At 38.2% G+C, this 22585-nt stretch overlaps 2 protein-coding genes across 3 annotated transcripts in view; both read right to left on the bottom strand.

The window, feature by feature from the left end:
- Positions 1-22585, bottom strand: part of senp7b (SUMO specific peptidase 7b) — a 41326-nt gene that overhangs the window by 17869 nt on the left and 872 nt on the right. For both annotated transcript variants that reach the window (XM_077226775.1, XM_077226776.1), the window contains exons 2-9: positions 21469-21573; positions 21202-21302; positions 20714-20965; positions 20515-20603; positions 14181-14359; positions 12725-13025; positions 9966-10063; positions 7159-7299 (exon numbers count right to left, since the gene is read on the bottom strand). In XM_077226775.1, the coding sequence (XP_077082890.1) occupies positions 7159-7299; positions 9966-10063; positions 12725-13025; positions 14181-14359; positions 20515-20603; positions 20714-20965; positions 21202-21302; positions 21469-21573 (1266 nt within the window). The remainder of the gene's footprint in view (positions 1-7158; positions 7300-9965; positions 10064-12724; positions 13026-14180; positions 14360-20514; positions 20604-20713; positions 20966-21201; positions 21303-21468; positions 21574-22585) is intronic.
- LOC143736164 (CD276 antigen homolog) overlaps positions 2230-22585 on the bottom strand; it is a 686062-nt gene continuing 665706 nt past the window's right edge. Inside the window, exon 7 of the mRNA XM_077226793.1 lies at positions 2230-2304. The gene's annotated coding sequence lies outside the window, so the exon portion shown is untranslated. The remainder of the gene's footprint in view (positions 2305-22585) is intronic.

Raw genomic sequence — 22585 nt, 5'->3', positions numbered from 1 at the left:
AGCCACACAAGGACGGGACAACAAAAGGCTTAAACTCCAGACTACAAAGTCTGTCCATTTAACAGATTGAAGATATAAAAGTGTCATTCTGCTGTTATTGTGCCACAGATGGAAAAGCAGAAAAGAACACAGTCACATAAAAAAGTGGTCAATGAATGAGCAGGGGACGTTCACGCTGGGATTCGTCCCGATAAAGACCACAAACGCTCGACACTTTCTGTCTGTTCCAAAAGTGAGCTTCCTCGCTGACACTGGCAGTTTGTTTTCGAAGGCAGCATCCAAACAGATGCTGATGCCAAACTATACGCATAATATTCAACATCAAGCAGGATAAATGGATAGAATAGACCAAATTTGTGTTAAATATAGAGGTGTGTAACAAGTTACTTACTTATAAGATAAGAATGAATGAAAAGTCAAGTTTCAATATTAAAATATGACTTTTAAATCTTAATTTGTTTTTGAGATGGCTGAGATGGTGCGTGAGGTTGAGAGGTTCCGACTAGAGATAGTCGGGATCACCTCTACGCATGGCTTGGGCTCTGGAACCACACTCCTTGAGAGAGGATGGACTCTTCACCACTCTGGAGTTGCCCATGGTGAGAGGCGACGGGCTGGTGTGGGTTTGCTTATAGTCCCTCAGCTCAGCCGCCATGTGTTGGAGTTTACCCCGGTGAACGAGAGGGTCGCTTCCCTGCGCCTACGGGTTGGGGATAGGTCTCTCACTGTCGTGTGTGCCTACGGGCCAAACGGCAGTGCAGAGTACCCGGCCTTCTTGGGGTCTCTGGGAGGAGTGCTGGAAAGTGCTCCGACTGGGGACTCCGTCGTTCTACTGGGGGACTTCAATGCTCACTTGGGCAACGGCAGTGACACCTGGAGGGGCGTGATTGGGAGGAACGGCCCCCCCAACCTGAACCCGAGCGGTGTTCAGTTATTGGACTTCTGTGCTAGTTACAGTTTGTCCATAACGAACACCATGTTCAAGCATAAGGGTGTCCACCAGTGCACGTGGCACCAGGACACCCTAGGTTGCAGGTCGATGATCGACTTTGTGGTTGTTTCATCTGACCTGCGGCCGTATGTCTTGGACACTCAGGTGAAGAGAGGGGCGGAGCTGTCAACTGATCACCACCTGGTGGTGAGTTTGATCCGATGGCGGGGGAGGAGGCTGGACAGACTCGGCAGACCCAAGCGTACTGTAAGGGTTTGCTGGGAACGTTTGGCCGAGTCTCCTGTCAGAGAGATCTTCAACTCCCACCTCCGGTGGAGCCACGACCAGATTCCGAGGGAGGCTGGAGATTTTGAGTCTGAGTGGACCATGTTCTCCACCTCCATTGTCGAAGCGGCTGCTCGAAGCTGTGGCCGTAAGGTCTCCGGTGCCTGTCGAGGCGGCAATCCCCAAACCCGGTGGTGGACACCGGAAGTAAAGGATGCTGTCAAGCTGAAGAAGGAGTCCTATCGAGCCTGGTTGGCTTGTGGGACTCCTGAGGAGTCTGGCAAACTGTCCGGCGCCTCAGGAGAGGGAAACAATGCCCTAACAACGATGTTTACAGTGGAGGTGGGCGGCTGTTGACCTCAACTGGGGATGCCGTCGGACGGTGGAAGGAATACTTCGAGGATCTCCTCAATCCCGCCGTCACGTCTTCTATTGAGGAAGCAGAGGCTGAGGGCTCAGAGGTGGACTCGTCCATCACCCTAGCTGAGGTCACCGAGGTAGTCAAGAAACTCCGCGGTGGCAAGGCACCGGGGGTGGATGAGATCCGCCCTGAGTACCTAAAGTCTCTGGATGTTGTGGGGCTGTCTTGGCTGACACGCCTCTGCAGCATCGCGTGGCGGTCGGGGACAGTGCCTCTGGGATGGCAGACCGGGGTGGTGGTACCTCTTTTTAAGAAGGGGGACCGGAGGGTGTGTTCTAACTACAGGGGGATCACACTTCTCAGCCTCCCTGGGAAAGTCTATGCCAGGGTACTGGAGAGGAGAATACGGCCGATAGTGGAACCTCGGATTCAGGAGGAACAGTGCGGTTTTCGTCCGGGCCGTGGAACACTGGACCAGCTCTATACTCTCTACAGGGTGCTGGACGGTTCATGGGAGTTTGCCCAACCAGTCAACATGTGCTTTGTGGATTTGGAGAAGGCATTCGAATGTGTCCCTCGCGGCGGCCTGTGGAGGGTGCTCCGGGAGTATGGGGTCCGGGGTCCTTTGGTAAGGGCTGTCCGGTCCCTGTATGACCGAAGCAGGAGCTTGGTTCGCATTGCCGGTAGTAAGTCAGACTTCTTCCCGGTGCATGTTGGACTCCGGCAGGGCTGCCCTTTGTCGCCGGTTCTGTTCATAGTTTTTATGGACAGAATTTCTAGGCGCAGCCAGGGGCCGGAGGGTGTCAGGTTTGGGGACCACGCGATTTCGTCTCTGCTTTTTGCGGATGATGTTGTCGTGTTGGCCCCTTCACACCAGGACCTTCAGCATGCACTGGGACGGTTTGCAGCCGAGTGTGAAGCGGCTGGGATGAAAATCAGCACCTCCAAATCCGAGGCCATGGTCCTCAGTCGGAAAAGGGTGGCTTGCTCACTTCAGGTTGGTGGAGAGATCCTTCCTCAAGTGGAGGAGTTTAAGTATCTTGAGGTTTTGTTCACGAGTGAGGGAAGGATGGAACGGGAGATTGACAGACGGATTGGTGCAGCTTCTGCAGTAATGCGGTCGATGTATTGGTCTGTTGTGGTAAAGAAGGAGCTGAGCCGTAAGGCAAAGGTCTCGATTTACCGGTCAATCTACGTTCCTACTCCCACCTATGGTCATGAGCTTTGGGTCATGACCGAAAGGACAAGATCCCGGATACAGGCGGCCGAAATGAGCTTTCTCCGCAGGGTGGCTGGGCGATCCCTTAGAGATAGGGTGAGAAGCTCGGTCACTCGGGAGGAGCTCAGAGTAGAGCCACTGCTCCTCCACATCGAGAGGGGTCAGCTGAGTGGCTCGGGCATCTGTTCCGGATGCCTCCTGGACGCCTTCCCGGGGAGGTGTTCCGGGCACGTCCCACTGGGAGGAGACCCCGGGGAAGACCTAGGACACGCTGGATAGACTATGTCTCCCGGCTGGCCTGGGAACGCCTCGGTGTCCCCCGGAAGAGCTGGAGGAAGTGTCTAGGGAGAGGGAACTCTGGGCATCTCTGCTTAGACTGCTGCCCCCGCGAACCGGCCCCGGATAAGCGGAAGAAGATGGATGGATGGATGGATGGAATTTGCAAAAAATACTTGTGATCAGTGAATCTTGAATTGATTGACAACATAATCGCATATTTTTAAAATAGTTGTATTTAAAAATAATGTAACTATTATTTTTAACTAATTTGTGTATCTGTTTTTTTCTCACTTTGTTGACCATGTTTTTTTTTTTTGCCAAGCTCATATTTATTTATTTTTTCTTACTATCCAGCATCTTGGATGTTTTTTACTGAGATCATAATTTTTTATATACTATTTTATTATCATCATTATTATTATTATCCATAATCTTGGATGTTTTTCACTGAGATCATATTTTTTTATATACTATTTTTATTATTATCATTATTATTATTATCCACTATCTTGGATGATTTTTACTGATATTATATTTTTTATACCATTTTTTATTAATATCATTATTATTTTTACCCAGCATCTTGGATGTCGTCTAATGAGATCATATTTTATATAAACTATTTTTATTATTATCGTTATTATTATTATACACCATTTTGGTTGTTTTTACAGAGATCATATTTTTATATACTATTTTTATTTGTATCATTATGATGTACCATCTTGGATGTTTTTTTTTTAACTGAGATCATATTTTTATATTATTATTCACACTAATGCAATTTTTATATTATTATACCTATTTAACACACATGTAAACAATTATATTATTTACATATTCATCTTGTTTATTTACAATCTTGTTTCACACTGTTTTGGGTTTTTATATATATATATATATATATATATATATATATATGTGTGTGTGTGTGTGTGTGTTAGTGTGTGTGTGTGTGTGTGTGTTAGTGTGTGTGTTAGTGTGTGTGTGTGGGTGTGTTAGTGTGTGTGTGTGTGTGTGTGTGTGTGTGTGTGTGTGTGTGTGTGTGTGTGTGTGTGTGTGTGTGTGTGTGTGTGTGTGTGTGTGTGTGTATAGACAGGTTGATTTTAAATTCTTAGACTAATTTGTTCAGGCTTCACATGGTAAATAGAGGCAGCTCTCTAGGTTTTGGAAAAGAGATAGTGACCTGTTAAGCACATCATAAACACACCCTAAACAAACAGCCCCCTTCATGAGACCTTAAAGGGTTAGTTCGCCCATTTAAGACATGAAGTTGTATGCAATCATTACCAGCACTATAGTGTATACACACTGACCCACTCTGTTGTCACCTCCCTGGTCCGAGTTCTGACCGCTGGAAGTTTTTGAATGAAGTAATCCCGGCTACTTTCCGGGGCCACAAAACTGTGCGTTTTTACGTGAAAAAAAGATTTGCGTTTCAAAGCTTGATTAATTTAACACAAAAAAAACACGCCGGGCAAAATTCATACCTCAGTTTTAATGCGGCACTATTTTCCTTCCGTTTCTATCAATCCGCGCTGCTGTCAATGTCAACAGTGCGCACGTGACGATCAGCTCTTCCATAGTGTTTACACAATCGATCGACAACAAGGTAAAAAATATTAAATTAACAATGGTGCGAACTTGTAAATTCCCAGGCTGTGACAACAAGGATGTGCCGGGATCAAAGTTCAAATTTCATCGTTTTCCTGTATCAAATATGAATATGAGACAGCTTTGGCTGGTTGCCATCGGCTACTCAGCGGGAGCTAAATTATCTCGAATAAAGGATTTTCGTGTGTGTAGTGCTCACTTCAGCGAAGACGATTACATCTCCAACCAAGGAGGAAAAGGAAAAAACATGATTTTAAAGAGTTTGGCTGTACCAGTACCACGGGTAAGCTCTATTTACTAACTTTATGATCCCATGTCTAAACTGTACGGTAAACAAGATGATGTTTAGACTCCATTATAAAACACGTGAAAAGATGTGTAAAAAAAAAAAATATATATATATATATTGTTACAATTTGCTGTGAAAAATATTTGATTGAACACACCATTTGTCATTCATCCTGCCTCTTGCTACAGCTGTGGTGGGCCCAGCATCAGATTGGACAACTTCTCTGTCCTCTCGCTCTCTCTCTTCCCGTTCTTTGTCCATCTGCTCAAGTTCGGCATCGGTATACTCCGGTTCATAAAGATATCCCTTTGTCGTTGAGTTAAAATTACTGTCTTCATCTGATCCGTCTGACACTGTGCTAAAATTAGTTTCATCATCTGAAGTTTCGTAGTCGGACATGTTGTCGGCGAGTCGCGCTATCAACAGCTAATCGTCACGTGCGCACTGTTGACATTGACAGCAGCGCGGATTGATAGAAACGGAAGGAAAATAGTGCCGCATTAAAACTGAGGTATGAATTTTGCCCGGCGTGTTTTTTTTTGTGTTAAATTAATCAAGCTTTGAAATGCAAATCTTTTTTTCACGTAAAAACGCACAGTTTTGTGGCCCCGGAAAGTAGCCGGGATTACTTCATTCAAAAACTTCCAGCGGTCAGAACTCGGACCAGGGGGGTGACAACAGAGTGGGTCAGTGTGTATACACTATAGTGCTGGTAAGGATTGCATACAACTTCATGTCTTAAATGGGCGAACTAACCCTTTAACTGTTGCTTAATGGCCTGGAAAAGAGAGAAGAAAAGCCCCTGAAAATAACACTGTGTCATGTGCTGTTGAAGCATTACAAAGAGTGATAAGCGGTGCCGTTCACCACGGTCAGGGCCAGTTTAGGTTACAGCCGTCGTTGTTGTTCTAATCAAAACTGCTTTCTGCCGCTCTGCAGTGTTTGGGGTTTAACAGTTGGAATTTTCTGGCAAACAGCGGTTTCGTTGGTCTCTTAATCACATCTGCAGACCGACGTCGAATAGCTGTTGTTCTGTGGTTTGTAGCAGGACCGGCCAATTAAAATACTGGAATAACAGATGTCCTTCATTAAACAAACAACAACAAAAATCAAACTGCGTGATTGGCCAGTGTGCTGAACGAAAGTGCTGGAAGCATGTGTTGGAAAATTATTCCAACAGAGAGAACTGGAAGATCCACCAGATAAGAGAAAAGAAGGGGTCATGACATGTACTTTTTTATTTTAATGTTGCTTGAGGTTCACTTATAATGTTAATACAGTTTTCACAAAAAAAACAATGTGCGGAGAAACTAGTATTTCCAGACCCTCTGTCTGAAATTATCAATTTTTAAAGGGATAGTTCACCCAGAATTGAAAATTACCCAATGATTTACTCACCCTCAAGCCATCCTAGTTGTACATGACTTTCTTCTTTCAGACGAATACAATCAGAGTTACAATAAAACATGTCCTGGCTCTTCTAAGCTTAATAAGGACAATGAATAGCTGTTTCTGTTTTGAAGTCCATAAAGTGCATCTATATATCATAAAAGTGCTCCACACGGCTCCGGGGGTTAATAAAGGCATTCTAAAACGAAGCGATGTGTTCGTGTAAGCAAAATATTCATATTTAACACGTTACAAAGTAAAATTCTAGCTTCCGGCCAAACGGCCACCCGCAGTCTATTTGCGCAAAAAAGCGCAACTTATGACATCAGAAGTAGTGTAGTGCATCATGGCGTAGTGTAAATATCAGCAGTACGTCGCATTACTCACATAAGTTGCGCTTTACACTTAAGTCCGTATGTTCGTTTGGCCGGAAGCTAGTTATTTTTACTTTATACTATATAAAACTTTATAAGTTTTAAATATGAATATTTCTCTTACACAAACGCATTGCATCGCTTCAAAAGGTCTTTATGAACCCCCGGAGCCGTGTGGAGCACTTTTAACGAGGATGACTTGAGGGCGAGTAAATCATGGGCTAATTTTCATTTTTGGGTGAACTATCCCTTTAAGAGGCGGCTCTTCTAAGGCTTATCAGTAAATAAATACCTCTTATATGTCAAAAGATCGTATCATGACCCCTTTAAGATCTTCTGGCTGATGTAAAATGGCCTGAACCACTTTCGTAATTTATTATAATTATGAATGATATTTTCAGCACAAGACTTCCTCACCACAACGGTCCCGTTAGCCTGTGCCTCGACTGTGTCGTAATGAAGTCTGGTGAAGTCCAGTTCCATGATGGAAGGCACTTCTACTTTGGTCGTTGATCCTTCACCTCCTGCGTTTGCCTTTGGGCTCTTCTGCTTCCCTGACTGAAGCGTGAAGAAATAGAAAGTCATCAGAGAGAGAAAGAGAGAAAAGAAGACCGTTACTTGTTAGCTACAACAATGTTTGTGTAAATAGACAAACATGTGGCCGGAAATTTATAAAAACTTTAAAAAAAATACTTCATAAAATTACTTGTTTTGATACATTAGATACATACATACATTTGATACATTATTTAAACCTATTATTATTGCCTCGTTGTTATTACAGTATATATTTATTTCAAGTCATTTTAAAGGCTATTTTATTGTCATTCAAATATTATCTAATTCCTCAATTAATTGCCAAAATAATTGTTGAGTCATAGATTAGTTATATTTTATTTCAAATGCGCCTGCATTGTTTTGTTTTTTTGACTTTCAGCCGAATAAAATACTATTTTTCCAGTCATATTTTGTCATTGAAAATTTCTTATAGTTTTTCTCAAAAATATCATCCCGTCTCGTTCTCGTGAACCCAATAGTGTTTATCGTCTCGTCTCATTTGCAAATTTAACCACGTTGAATTGCTGTCGTCTGAATTGTGTTATTCTCATTTTCCTCGGACGTAACGGAAATAAACAAAATCTGCTTTTCTTGAAATTGCAAAAGACAAAATCACAGCGTGTTTCTCATTTCGTCTGCATGTCAAACTGAAGGTGAATACACTAACTGATATTGACAAACACCTGAGTCTCTCATCAACCTCAAACATCAAGACCCTGTGATCAGGAGCCCAAAGCTTCTCTCAAAGGCGTTTCCAGTTCAGAATTGAGCACAAAATCCAAAATGCTGCATTCCAAACTTATAAGGCTCTCATACCAGGGAGCCACAATAGATTTGTTCACCCGTCACGAAAAACAATGCTAACTGAAGATTTGTCCAGCTTGGATAAACAATTCTAACATTTGTTGAAAGAGTTTGGGGAATCATTGTAAAACTAAGACAAATCTAAAACCACACTGAAGAAATCTAGACTTCAAAAGACAGATGTACATGATTCTTCGGGATGGTTTTCAAAGCTTCTTTCAATGAAGAGTTACACACAAACGGGAGTATGTTAGGAAAACACTGATGGGGACATTTAAAGATCAATAAATGATGTACCATGTTTACGAGTCCACATTGATTAGATATTCTGACACAGAAAAGTATTTATTCACGACTGTTCGGGTAACGTTTGGAGTTAGACAGATTTTTTTATTATTATTATTTACTGGAAGAAGAAATTAATACTTTTATTCAGCAAGGATGCATTCAATACAAAAAAACTGACAGTAAAGACATTTATAATGTTGCGACAGGTTTCTATTTAAAATGTTCTTTTGAAACTTTCTATTCATCAACAAATCCTGAAAAACAATTATCACGGTTTCCACAAAAATATTAAGTAGCGCAACTCTTTTCAACATTGTTAATAATCATCAGAAATGTTTCTTGAGCAGCAAATCAGCATATCAGAATGATTTCTGAAGGATCATGTGACTCTGAAGACTGTAATGATGAGTAATGATGCTGAAAATTCAGCTTTGATCACATGAATAAATTACATTTTTAAAAATTCTAAAATAGAAAACACATTTTGAATTATAATAATATTTATGACTAATATTCTAATATATTTCTACTGTGTTTTTGCTAAGAATTAACGCAGCCTGGTGAGAGACTCCTACCAACCTCTATCTTTTTTAAATCGTAAACTGAAAGGCAATAGAAAATATTAACATGCCTTACATTATCAAAAAGTTTTTATATTTAATGTAAACGTGTTTATTTCCATCATGTTAATGCATTCAGTTTATTTTTAAGAGACTAGTTCCATTATTTAAATCACAAACTATATCCTATGTTTAGATCATGTATGAGTAATGTAAATATGGTAAAATGCATTAATAATACAACCTTAGCCACACTTTATGGACCTAATTTCACATGTTTTTGACACTGCCCTGTAAATTAATGTTTCGCCAAATGAGTTTGGCTGGTAGGTGGAATTTTTAAGAGGACCTATTAAGCTTTTTTTTTACATTTACAGCTTTCTATAGTGGTTAATGATGCCGTTCTGCAAAGCAAAACAAGTTTTTTCTTGAGTTTTCTTCTGGGAACAAACACGTCACAATATTCATTATTTAAGTAATACGCAAAATAAAATGACGAGGCCTGGTTGACTTAGTGATGTATTAAAATTCGTGGTTGTGGCAAGGGTGTGGCATTTCCCAAACACGCTCGAAACAGTTGACCAATCACAACACACTGGTCCAGTCGACCAATCAGAGCACATTGTGCTTTTCAGGAGTGGCTTCATAGAGATAGGAACTAAACAGTGTTACTGACAGACTGTGAAGAGACAGAGGAGCTGCAACAATATCAAATATGTGAAAAATACTGTGTTTTTTGAACATTGGAGCATGAAAAACTATTCTAGTAGATCCCATAGCAAAATGAAGACTTTTAAAAGTATGTTTATAATCATGGCCTTTTTAATTGTTGAGTGTCAATAATAAACGTCACCAGATGTTACATTTTGCGCTTGATTCATAAATAAACTATTTGTAAATTAAATAGGGACTTTTGTAATCAGCTTTGAAGTGTGTGTGCTAAATGAATAAAAACAATGTCCGTAACGTACAGTCATTAACTTGAATGGGGACATATCTTCCTTTATCCGTTACCTGAGCATCCCTGATCCCCTCAGAGATCCGCTGCTCTTGCAAACTTCCAGAGACGTGATTCATCTCATCGGCTCCTTCGTCATCGCTGGACAACACGACTGAAGGGGAAAGAGATTGACCAATCAGAAGCAGGGACCAGAACCATGCGTTAAAATGCATTTGAACAAGAGGTCAGATGTTCTTGCTTCCATTGAAGCACGCAGGGTGTTTTTTGAAAGGTTTTGCACATCATATGCAGATAATATAATTTGCGATGAAAACTTTTTATATTAAATTAGGAACGAATGAAGAATAGAAGCAGTGGTCTCAGACTTCTGGACCACACCGCACGTGTCTAAACGTTCAGGACAAAAAAAACAAACTTCAGGCCTCCTAGATAAACTTCTGATGCTACATTTTCCAATGAGGTAAATGCGAGTCTTGACAGATGTTTCCTTCAGTAAACAGTTTGTATGTGTATTTGAAAAGTCCACATGATTAACATCATCGAGGGTCAAATTATCGTTTTTACAATGTGTTCTTACAATTCAATATTATGTTTCTAATAAAGTTACCGGCCAATTTTTACTTGCATTTGGCACTTGATGGGTGTTAATTTTGGACCATGTATTAATCTTTTTCTCTTCTTCTATGTAGCAGAAGCTTCTCCTTGGCTGGGTCCCATAATGGGCTTTGGGAGAGAAACGGGGACATGGGTAATCCTCTCTTTTTTTTCATCCTTCACCTCCTTCCCTTCCTCTTCCCGTCTACCAATTCATCAGAAAACAATAACAAATTCAATGCTGCCCATCTGGTTTTGCTACATTAAAAATGGCTAGAATTGGACATATTTGCAAACTAAGTGGACATTTGTTAGCCATTTAAATCAATCCATTCAAATCCTCTTTGTCAGATCATCACTAGAGGAAAAAAATAATGTGAACTAAAGCTTTTAAGAATGGGAAAAGGACAGAAAAACACCATAAAACTTGTCTTATGAAGCCATACGATTGGATTGGAGGAAAAACTACAGACATTTTGAAAGAATAATTATTTTAGGCCAGATCTTTTCAATGAATCAGTTGATATGGTTCAAAAAACCAGTCGGAATGAACTCATTGACTTAATGATTCAGACTGGAACAGAAGATTATCAGTGAAGAATGTTTCTCAAACAAAGCTATTTTATGACTTCAGAAGAATTGGGACAATGTGAAGGTGCATAATTAATGACAGAATTAAATTTTTTGGGAGAACTATTCCTTTAACGGCAACCATAACAGGGGATAAAGAGTTTAGAACGAGCAAGTCCTAGCTGATCATGAGGAGGATAGTAAATCTGCGCTCCTCTCAAGCAGACAGAGGTGTAATGGGCTTTACTCAGACCTTGAGGTCAGGATTGTAGTAATCTAGATTGTGAGAGTGAATGCTGCTATTCTGCACACCTCACACTTAAAGACATTAATCTTTATAAGGTCATCCTTCATCCAATGACAGCTCAGAACAGACGCCACCTCCAAGTACGATGGGACTGTCCCGTCTCGGAAAAAGACTTATTTTTTTTACAAGTTGGGTTAATTCAGTTTCACTCTCTTTTTTACGTTCACACTATATCTGCATTTCTAAATCCAGATTCCAAGTTTACTAATTTATTTAGGGATGCACTATATACTATATATTTAGGGATGTTGAGGAGATGTAAAGCGCTTTGAGTAACTAGAAAAGCACTATATAAATGTAACAAATTATTAATTATATTTTAATTATATATCTGTTCAATAGCAGTTATCAGAAATAGGCTTCTTTTGTTACCTGTCAGGTTAATTCAGTTTCCTCTTTTTTTTAAGCTCACGCTCACATACAATCTGAAATTTCTTAATAAAGACCTGTTTTTTATACAATCTATCAAAATCAGAAATGCAATTGTGCATGTTAATTTCCCCTATTTTTACATTTAGATTACCTTTTGCCGTCATCTAACGCTCAAAGTAAATTTTTTGACACACTGATCATTTTTTTTTATATTTTTTTTAATTTTATAACACTGTTAAATATAATCTTTAACAAATCTCAAGATGAATATCCATTTTTATAATGTAAATTATAATGTTGTGATGCCTATATTTACTTGTAGCATTCATCGATTTTAGTTTATAGATTTTTAGACACAATACTTAAGAATTTTATATCAGCCCCCCAAAAAAAAATCATAATCGCATTTGTCACAATAAATGTAATTTTGGTGCATTTTTATTTTTTATTATTTTTATTTATTATTAATACTTACTATAAATTTTAACAATCCCCTAAACCAAAGTTCTTTGATGGCACAAGCCATATCTGGGGTCTAAAATGTTATGAAGACTTGAAGTTTTTGACTTGGGCAAGTAAACAACCACCCAGATCACCATAGCAATTTCACAGCAAAGTTCTGGAAACTCCCTGTGGTTACGAGCTTTGCACAGGCAAGCAACATTCACATTTTTGTTAGAAAATGTACATATCTAGTTGGTTGGATTTATTTTGACCTCCTGACCATTTCCAAGAACAAATGTGGTGCATCTTCCAATCAGTGCGTTTAAGAAACTCGTCTTCCATTAAAGGCATGGCAGCAAGTTCCCCTTTTTTCAAGTGTTTATGGGGTAAGCTGGCATACACAGCATGCAGAAGCTGTTAAACAAACTACCCAGCACCCTGGAGGGTAAGTTTAAATAAGGCTAGTTTGCCCTCAATGCTTGAGATGTTGTGGAAAGAATCAAATGAAAAAACAAACAAACGTACTTGGCTCTGTGGAGCTGGGCTTGGCTCTCTTGTAGGTCGCGCAGAAACCGTGGGGCTTCCTCCTCAATCTGTTGCTGTAAACAGACCCAAAGGGGTCTTTGCTCTTGACCTCTGGTGGGGAAATCAGCAGGTCTTTTTTAACAGGCACAGAGGTGGTAGCTCTTTCTCCAGAGGACCTGAGATGCCTAGTTTGAGCTTCCTGAACTTTCCGGCCTGAATGGAGGCTGGATTCATGATTGGACGGTTTGGAAACAGATTCTTCATTTGACACATTTCCATTCTTGTTTTTGCTTGCTGCATTCTGGGGTCAAAATACAAGGGACAACAAAGAATAAAGTTGTTACAGATGGCATAAAGGCTCCTATTGAAATATGTAATAGGTAACATGACTGACGCTTCAGAAAGGCTACAAAGCAACTTGAACCGTAGAACTAACCCTTAAATATTTATGACCTAAGACTTTGCCATAGTAGGATTTGTTATATTGCCATCAGTTCCCATTACAAGCTAATGAATATTTAAGAAGACCTACTATCGTAAAGGCTCAGATCATGAATATTAAGTAACAGGACTGGAGGGTTTTGAGGCAACATCACATCAGTATGACATTATTTATTTGTATGAGCCAATACTTGAAGTCCTTTCAAAACCTTCTATGGTGAAGGTATGCTTTATGAATATTAATTAGGTAACATGACTGGATGGGCAGTGTGACCTTATTTACATTTATATGCCAAGATATTGTTCTGGACGCACTAGGATGGTTAAAAAGCAATGTAAGTCCTAATAAATATTTATTAGACGACTTTTCCATGGCAGGATTTGTAAATTCACCACCAGTGTACCAAGGACGTTATGACTCAAGGAATATTTACGAGCCTTACTATGGTATAGGATTAATTCAAGAATATTATTTACATTATTCTGGAAATTTACGAGTCAACCTCAGGATAACCTAATTTATATGTATGAGCCAGGACTGTGACATAGTTCATTTTTCATGTAGAAAAATTGCTTTGAACCAACTAATATTTACAAGTCCTATTATGGTTAAAGTTTGGTTCATGCATATTAATTAGATAACACGACAGGGTGGTCCAGGAAGGTTATTATGCAAATTAAGCGTGACCTCATTCAACCTGACGACATTGTACAAGTAGCTTTGACATAATCAGATAGTCATAATTAATATTCATGAGCTAAGGCTTTACCATGAACTGTATTATGTTAAAATACTGGCTCATGAATATTAATTAGTTCAAACTGACGTCGCCTCATAACCTTCTTGGTACAATGGTTAATTCATGAATACTGGTTATGTAACATGACTGGTTGCTCCAGTAAACAACATCAGTATCTAATTAATATTCATTAGCTAAGACTTCATCATAGAAAGGTACTTTATTGAGGTCTGGACTTGACTGGCTTTCACTGAATGACAAGAACACTATCTCACCTCAGAGATGCCACAAACAGAACCTGCGGGCTTTAATTTGCAGTCAGTCGAGGCGTGATCCAGGTCCTCTGGAGTAGACGACCGCGATGTCTCTTCCGCCGGAGAACTGCCTTGTGTCTCATCCGTTTCTTCATCCTCAGGGAAAAGCCCACATGCCTCCAGTTGCCCCGGATCCAGGCCTAACAAGATGGAATGATGGAGAACTTGGTTAAATAAAAAATAAAAAAGAAGAAGAAAATTCTGTGACTTTACAAGCAGCACATAACCTTCTCCTAACGACTTTTACACACTCTCCAGTACATATAAAATGGCCTTATTGAGCAAATATCATTCCTCCACCTTGGTGGAGGTCACGTCAGCCATGAAACGGGGCTAAATCGCAAAAATCCCCAGAGATGTGGAACTAGACAGAGTATAAGCGAGAGGGCCAGCATGAAAGAGAGCAGCAGGACCATTTTAACAGATCCATAAAGTTAAGCATTTGTTTATTTATCAGCGATCCGAAGCCAGGAAAACTCTGATGCCGTCCAATATTATGTAGAGCAGGGAGTGAAGGAGGGTCAAAGGAAAGGAGACAGCTGCGAGATGTTAAACGTACCGCCTGAAGCACAATGGAGGGAAAGAAGAGAGAGACAAAGCTGATCATTAAGGTACTTAGAGATGCAGAGACTTAGTAAAGCCCAAAAACTGAGCATTTTCCCTCATTAGCTTCTTGATAATCTACATCAGATATCTCAGCCAAAGTTTACAGTTTACTTTAACTGCTTATTTAGTTTAACGATCCAACTCATTAGGGAGAAACCAAAGTCTCGTTCTGAATTACGAAGGAACGGTCATATGTATCATGTTTGTGTTTTTGGCAAGAATCAGTATATAGGTCAATTTTAGTTTTAATTTAGTTACTTTTATTATCCATTTTTATATTTTCTGAAGATTGTGGTGTACACGTGCAAAACTGAGTGCCACAGTACTAAATTGGTTGCCAAGTCATAAAAAGGTGTAAGTAATAAAATATATAATAGATGATTTAAACAATACTTTTATTAATAATATTTTATTACATAAATATTTTAAATTGTGCATGTTAATTGGACAGTATAACTATTAAACTATATATTTGCTATGCTATCTACACCTTGGCTTGTATTATACAAGTATATATTTAACAAATAAATATTATATATTTATATAAATACATGTATGCATTATTTATTAGAAAATATATAAATAAATGTTCAAAAAGTAGAAAAGAGAAAGTGAAATCTGGATTGAGAAAATAAGATTGAATGTGAATCTAAGAAAAGAGTGAAACCGAATTAACCCGACAGGTGAGAAGAGAAACCTTACAAACCAAAATGGTTTTGCTCGTTCATTAGAAGCCTAAAAGCATTTTGCACTGCCATACAGCGCTTGCGAAGATGTATCGGTCCTAATATCGTTAACAAAGGGTATGTTTACATGACAACGATGCACTAAAAATTGCGTTTAACAACAACATTGTTAAAACGATGCCTGTTCACAAGGATCCGTTAAAACGACTAAAAACGCTGTATTTTGCTCCCAGGCCAGTAGATGGCGATGTCCCGTTGTAAAGAAACACTACCTACCTATAGACTGACATCATCATTTGCACAAATACACAATTTTGTAGTTTACATGGAGACGGTAACAGTATCGTTTTCAAAAACCTGCACTTTGAAACCCCGTATTCAAAACTTTTCAGGCCCCCAAAACGGCATTGTCGTGTAAATGAACGGCAAAAACGCGATACTAAGTTTTCCTTGAAAATGGTGTCGTGTAAACGGCCCCTAAAGCTAAAAGAAAAACATTTATGTTAATTAAAATAAATTAACAGAAATAAAATAAAATACACTTTTTTTGTAAGCAATATTTCAGTTAGTTACAAAAGCAACATTTCTCATTTTCATTTAGTTTACGCTGCTTAGTAAAATTAAGTAAAATTACTAGTGCTGTCAAATCGATTAATCGCATATGACATAAAGGTTGTCTTCTACGTAATATTATGTGTATATATATTATTTATATATGTCTATTAGGGGTGGAACGGTACATGTATTCGTATTGAACCGAATCGGTACGGGTGTCACGGTTCGGTGCACGAATTTACACGTAGAATACACGGCATAAAAATAAATAAAACTCTAAATAGCGATAAAATTCGCTCAATTCGCGTTTGGTAAAAAGCGCGATCGAACAGTGGAAACAAAAACATACTCCGTAAACATATAATTCAAACTGCAAAGTGTTTACATATATTTGTGTATAATCGCAAAAAAACACAACAGTGTGCTTTTGTCACACTCTCGTCAAACTGTAACCTACAACTGTCACCCAACCGAAATCGCACGCACGCACACACACACACACACACACACACACACACACACACACACACACACACACACACACACACACACACACACACACACACACACACACACAGTTTTACTTTTAAGTTAGACATTCTACATTGATTAAAAAAGAAAATCAAATGTGTTTTTTAATGGTAGCCTAGAATTATTTTATACGGAAATCAATTATTTATAATTCAGATGAGAATAAAGTTAGGGTTAATTAAAATTAAGAATAACAAATATATTGATCTGGGGCCGTATTCACAAAGAATTTTATTTTACCACTAGGAGTACTCCTAAATCCCATTAAAATATTTTAGCTAGGAGTTTTCTCTTAAAAGTTATTCACAACGCCTTTCAGACCTACTCTTAGTAAGGAAAAATGACAACTCCTAAACTAAGAGTGAGTCTTCGTTGCTATGGATGACGTCAATTCTCATGCACGAGTTTCCTCGCAATGATCACGGTGATTGGTTGTTAGATGACAGGGCCATCATGCGGAACATAACACAGACGCAACAAATCATGGAATTACGACATCTAAATATGTCTGTGTCCTACACAAAATAATAATAGTAATGTCATCGAAATGCATATATAATGACATGTTTGTGCAGGCCCCAGTGAAGTGTAATTCTAAAAAGGCAGAAAGAGAGAGAAAAGTGGTGAATTCAATTAAATTAAGGTAGCCTAATATCCTGATGAAACCGCCACGGCGCCACTTGCCTAATAATGAAAAACGACACTTGCATTAACACTTGCTTGGTTAATTGACATCCTATTAGTATAGAAGCTTGTTTCCGCCACTGAATAAAAATAAATTAAAATAATTGCGACTTTTTATCTCACAATTGTGAGATATGAAGTCAGAATTGTGAGAAATAAAGTCGCAGTTGTGAGATAAAAAGTCGCAATTAGCTTTTTTATTTTTCATTCTGTGGCGGAAACAAGCTTCCATAGCCTAAATAGACTACTTAAAGCAAGTAAATGTTGCTCCTATTGAAGTAATGTAATACTTGAATGACGGTGGATTATGAACTCGCCAAAACGAAAAAGAAAGCCCAACTGGACGCAGGATCAGTTACTGTTGGTGCTGAAAAAAATAAAAAAATTAGGGATGCACCGATATGAAAATTTTGGCCGATACCGATAACCGATAATTCTTTACATTTGAAAGCCGATAACCAATATATTGGCCGATAAATCTAAATTAACATTTTTATATACTTTGATAGCCTGTATACATAAACAAAAGGCTCACCATTAAAAGCCTTGTCTCAAACACTTTTAACATAAATCAAACATATACAATACAGTATAGCCTAGTTTGAACCAGTGTAAGATTCCTTAACTTTTAAAATTAATTTTACACTCCTATGGGCAACTTTCTTTATTAAAAAAATGGTAACACTTTATAATAAGGTTTAATTTTGTTAGCATTAGTTAGCATGAACCAAAATTTTTTTTGACATTTTTAAGAAAGTTGTTCCTGTTAACATTAGTCAATGCACTGTGAACTAACATGAACAAACATATTTTATTAACTACTATAACAAAGGCTATTGCTCTCTGTTAGTTAATGCATTAACAAATGAGACCTTATTGTAAAGTGTTCAATACTTTTGTTCAATCAAAAAATCTATTGCCTAACAAAAAATAAAATACCTAAATAATGCAAACAAGTCATTGGATAACATTGGGCTGCATATAAAGAAACAAAATGGATCAATAAAATGGAATCGCCTCTGCACGGACAATAAGGAAATTGTTTTTATCAAACCATATCATTGATGAAAATAATACGAGAACAAAATAATGGTAGTTATTAATTATAACACAATGTTTTTGAAAAAAAATAGACATTTTTAATATTACAGTGATAGTAAAAATCTTTAATAGCTTAGTGACTGTTTCAAATGACATTGCAGTGTGAGCTGCGCGCGCTGAAGCTGAAGAGAACGAACGTTAAACCAAATCGCTTTGCTAGAAGGTTATTCAACTCAACGGTTGCTGAAGAATGCAAACCCAAAGAATTTACAAATATATTACAATAGTGAATACAATTATAATTATATGACAGTCCCAATCATAGCTTTTAATGTTTTGCATTGTTGTTTAATCTGATGCTGAAGAGAACGAGCACCGGGAAACTGAAGAACTTTTCTAGCAGGTTGTTTAAATCCACGAAACGCATCATATGTGAGATTAATCAGATATTTATTTTACATCAACTTTATTTTACGACTTATCTGCACAAAATGACGTGAATGCCTAATCGAACTTGTGCTGGTCATAATGTTGTAGTAATCCCTGTGGACGCGCTATTCCCACAACAACGCGCTGAAACGGCGACTAAACCCAGAGAATTCACAACGTTTTATTACAATAGTGTTCTCATTATAATGGCATGTATATGACAGTCCCAATTATAGTTATAAATGTGCATTGCTGTTTGAGCTGCGCGCACGCTAAATAGGCTATAAAGATGATCACGGTAGCCTACAATGAAGCGCTACTGCATCGTTCATTAACTCAACCAAACGCATCCTATATTAAATTAATCAGATATATATACACAAAATAAACATATTACAACTTACAATGGCCCAGAATGCTGCGAATGCTCAAGAGAACTTGACTATGCTTGTCATGAAGGCTTAAATCCATAGATGCGCTCTTTCCACCACAACGCGCTCGTCGCGCTGAAACACTGGCGAACAAGAATTCACAACATTCTTTTACAGGCGTTTTTATTATAGTGTTATGAGGCCTATGTGACAGATTTGTGCTGCACATGTTGCACTGAACTGTATCTTCCTTTTCGGAAGTGAATCCAATCATTCAGAACCATCATGGCGAACAGCGGCATCTCTCAACTGAAGTAAATAATCTATTATCTATCGGCTTTGATATATCGGCCCAATTTTCTTATCGGATCGATAACGATAACATCAAAAAAGACCATTTATCGGCCGATATCGATATATGGTCGATATATCGTGCATCCCTAAAAAAAATAAAAATAAAAGGGAAATTCGACACTGGGATATCAAGTAAAACTAAGCGTGAGACATAGGAGAAGATTTGTTTGCAGATCAATGCAGCATTCCCGCTTGTGTCGCAGACCCCGGACGACTGCGAGGCGGTGATATGCGCTACAATCCTTTGTGAATAGGTCTTAGTGAGTTAGGAGTCCTCTCGACTTCTTTTAAGCTGTCCCAGACTTAGGTGCTACTTTTAGGGCTAAAATGCTTCGTGAATTACTTTTGGTGAAAAAAATTAGGAGTCCTAAAGTTAGGAGTGACACGCCCATTATTTTTAGGAGTTGCTACTAAATTCGCAAGTTAGGAGCTACTTTTAGCCTTAAAATTCTTTGTGAATACGGCCCCTGATATATAGCAAATTAATTTTAAATTCATTCAAACATACCAAACATATCGCAAGGTCTTTTGGTCTTTTTATTAATTTAATTAATAAACTAATTAAATTATATAAAACTATTGTCAGTGCAGTACAAATAAACTGGTTCTATGGCTTTATTAATAAAACTTATTTAAAAAATACAAGGCTTAAGACAGTTATAAAAATCCCTTCTACATTTTAGTTTTGCTTTTCACTCCACTGTACCGAAATCGTACCAAACCGTGATATGAACCGAACCGTGACTTCTGTGTACCGTTCCACCCCTAATGTCTATGGTTGTGTGTGTGCGTGTCTGTGTATAATCTTTGTATAATATAATAATACATATACACACATATATTACGTAAACAAAAACTTTTATGTTAGATGCGATTAATCTCGATTAATCAATTTGACAGTACTAAAAATTAGGGGGGGGGGGGGGGGGGGGGTAAAACCAAATCGACAAAAATTTTTTTTTTAAATGAAAACAAATTCAAAATATATGAAATACTACAATAATATATTAGTGATGCTAAAATAACACAGGGATGTACCTTTACGAATCTTGAACGAGCTTTCAGACGACCCCGAATGGTTCTCATCATGGCAGAGAAGAGTATCCGATGCTCTTTTGGGTCTCCAACTGAAACGCATACACATACATGTTAAAAAAAAAAACACTAGAAGATCATACCAAAATCTCCTTCTCTGGACCATGTGCACTAACCACCACACCATGGTTCAGATTCACACCTGCTATTTCCTGGGAAGTCTCTCCCTGCGGTGGGAGTTTGATGTTGGGGTCTGAAACCGGTCGTCTCGGACAACTTATTAGGCGTCCCGTTCGCTCGAACAGGGCTGATTTTTATTAGCTGTTTGTTCATTTTAAAACTAAACATTCCACGTGTGGCTACTTTGGGAAGGTTATGGTGCGTGACGCGGCCTGGCGCCCGTGCGTCAGGTGAAAGATCCGGTCTCTCACCGCTGAGGGACGGCCTGATTGGTCTGAAAAAGAAATAAATGGATACAAATAAAATGAGCCGTTATGCAATTGTGCTCTTTAAAATGTGGCTCATATATCCTTGTTACAATGTACTGTAAGTCTGACTACTTAAAAGTTGCAAACCTAGGTTTAATACTGAGGGTTAGGGATTGTTTCAAATCTTTCGGCTCAGCTGTTCTCAGCAAACACCAGTATTAAAGTAAATGAACAGCTCCATCTAGTGATGGTGAAGTCTCACCTCCCTGATTCACTCCTCTGTCCGTCTTTTGACAGCATATTTCCATTAGAACTGGATTTAAAAAGCGTTCTTCCATTAAGAGTGGTTGAACCCCATTGCATCTGTGGAACGAGAGATGTTTGAAGAGCAAAAGGAGTGGATTTACATTAAACTACAGTAGTTTGACTTTTAGGAGATTTATTCTCTCAGATGAGCCTGTAAATGGAGAATTTTTATTGGCTGATTATATGGACATTTGTTTATTAGTGTATATGATGTTATCAGTACCTTGTGCGTGTTGCTGTCCTGCAGTCGAGACAGTGGAGACTGCATGTCAAGACTGCGTGAATCTGACGGCTGCTTCTTTTTGGGGATTTTGAACGGGACATCCATCTGCAAAAATTAGGATTTTCAAATCATAATGTATTTGTAACTCAGTTCACTTTTACACTATAATAAATCAACTTTATTCACTATAACAGACGGATAAAGACGTATAATTTGTGTAAACGGTTTCTGGAGGTTTTAAATGTACGACTTTTTTTAAAGAACAGAACATTTAAGGAATAAATTGAAGGATTTAAAATAATTTTGAGGATTCTCAAAATACGAATGTCTAGGAAGCCTACAATGAGTTAACAAAATACAACTTCCAACAGATCTCCATTACTTTTTAATTAATTTTACAATAGAATATTACATTAGAATATGGGAATAGCCATAACTTTTTTTTTAAAAAATATAATACAAATTAGTTCCAGAACAAATGTCTAAAGATTCATAATTCAAAGTACATTTACTTGAGAATCAAATTCTGTGAAATTGATCAAAATGAAGTGAGTTTATGATTAAAACAACATCAACAAACATCTACCAATATGGTTAAAAAAAGGTCATACCTCACTGACAGATATTTCATTTTGATACATTTCTCAGAAAACAAGACTTTGTATCTTCATTTTGCATCTCAAGTTAATGTATCGGGATTTAAGGATATTAAAGATATCTATAATGGAAAATCAGTCAAAAACCCTGAATAAGATATGAAAAATGTTTGCAGCGCAAGCAACATTTAATGCCATGACTTTATGAATTTAAGACTTTCTGCTCGATTTTAAGACCTTAATTTGTGCGGATTACGACTTTTAAGACCCCGAAAAGAATATTTCTCAAGACATATTTTAATCTACTTTTTTAGTGTTTCCCAAACCTGTATCTTTTTACACTAAACCATAAATGTGTTTCTCTGAACTCAAATTACTTGATATTGTTTAACATTATGATTAACACTATTGCAGTCAATTATTACTATGAATCACTTGCGAACATAATAACAAACTTAAGTTTGACAAATAAAAATTCTTAAATAAATATAAATATACAGATAGTCTGCTGCAATTTACAC

This window comes from Siphateles boraxobius, unplaced genomic scaffold (assembly GCF_051911475.1).
Source record: "Siphateles boraxobius isolate OS27281-9 unplaced genomic scaffold, OSU_SipBor_1 13, whole genome shotgun sequence".
NCBI classification, from domain to species: domain Eukaryota; kingdom Metazoa; phylum Chordata; class Actinopteri; order Cypriniformes; family Leuciscidae; genus Siphateles; species Siphateles boraxobius.
Note: the sequence above shows the minus strand (reverse complement) of the source record. Positions and strands in the feature narration are given on the sequence as shown.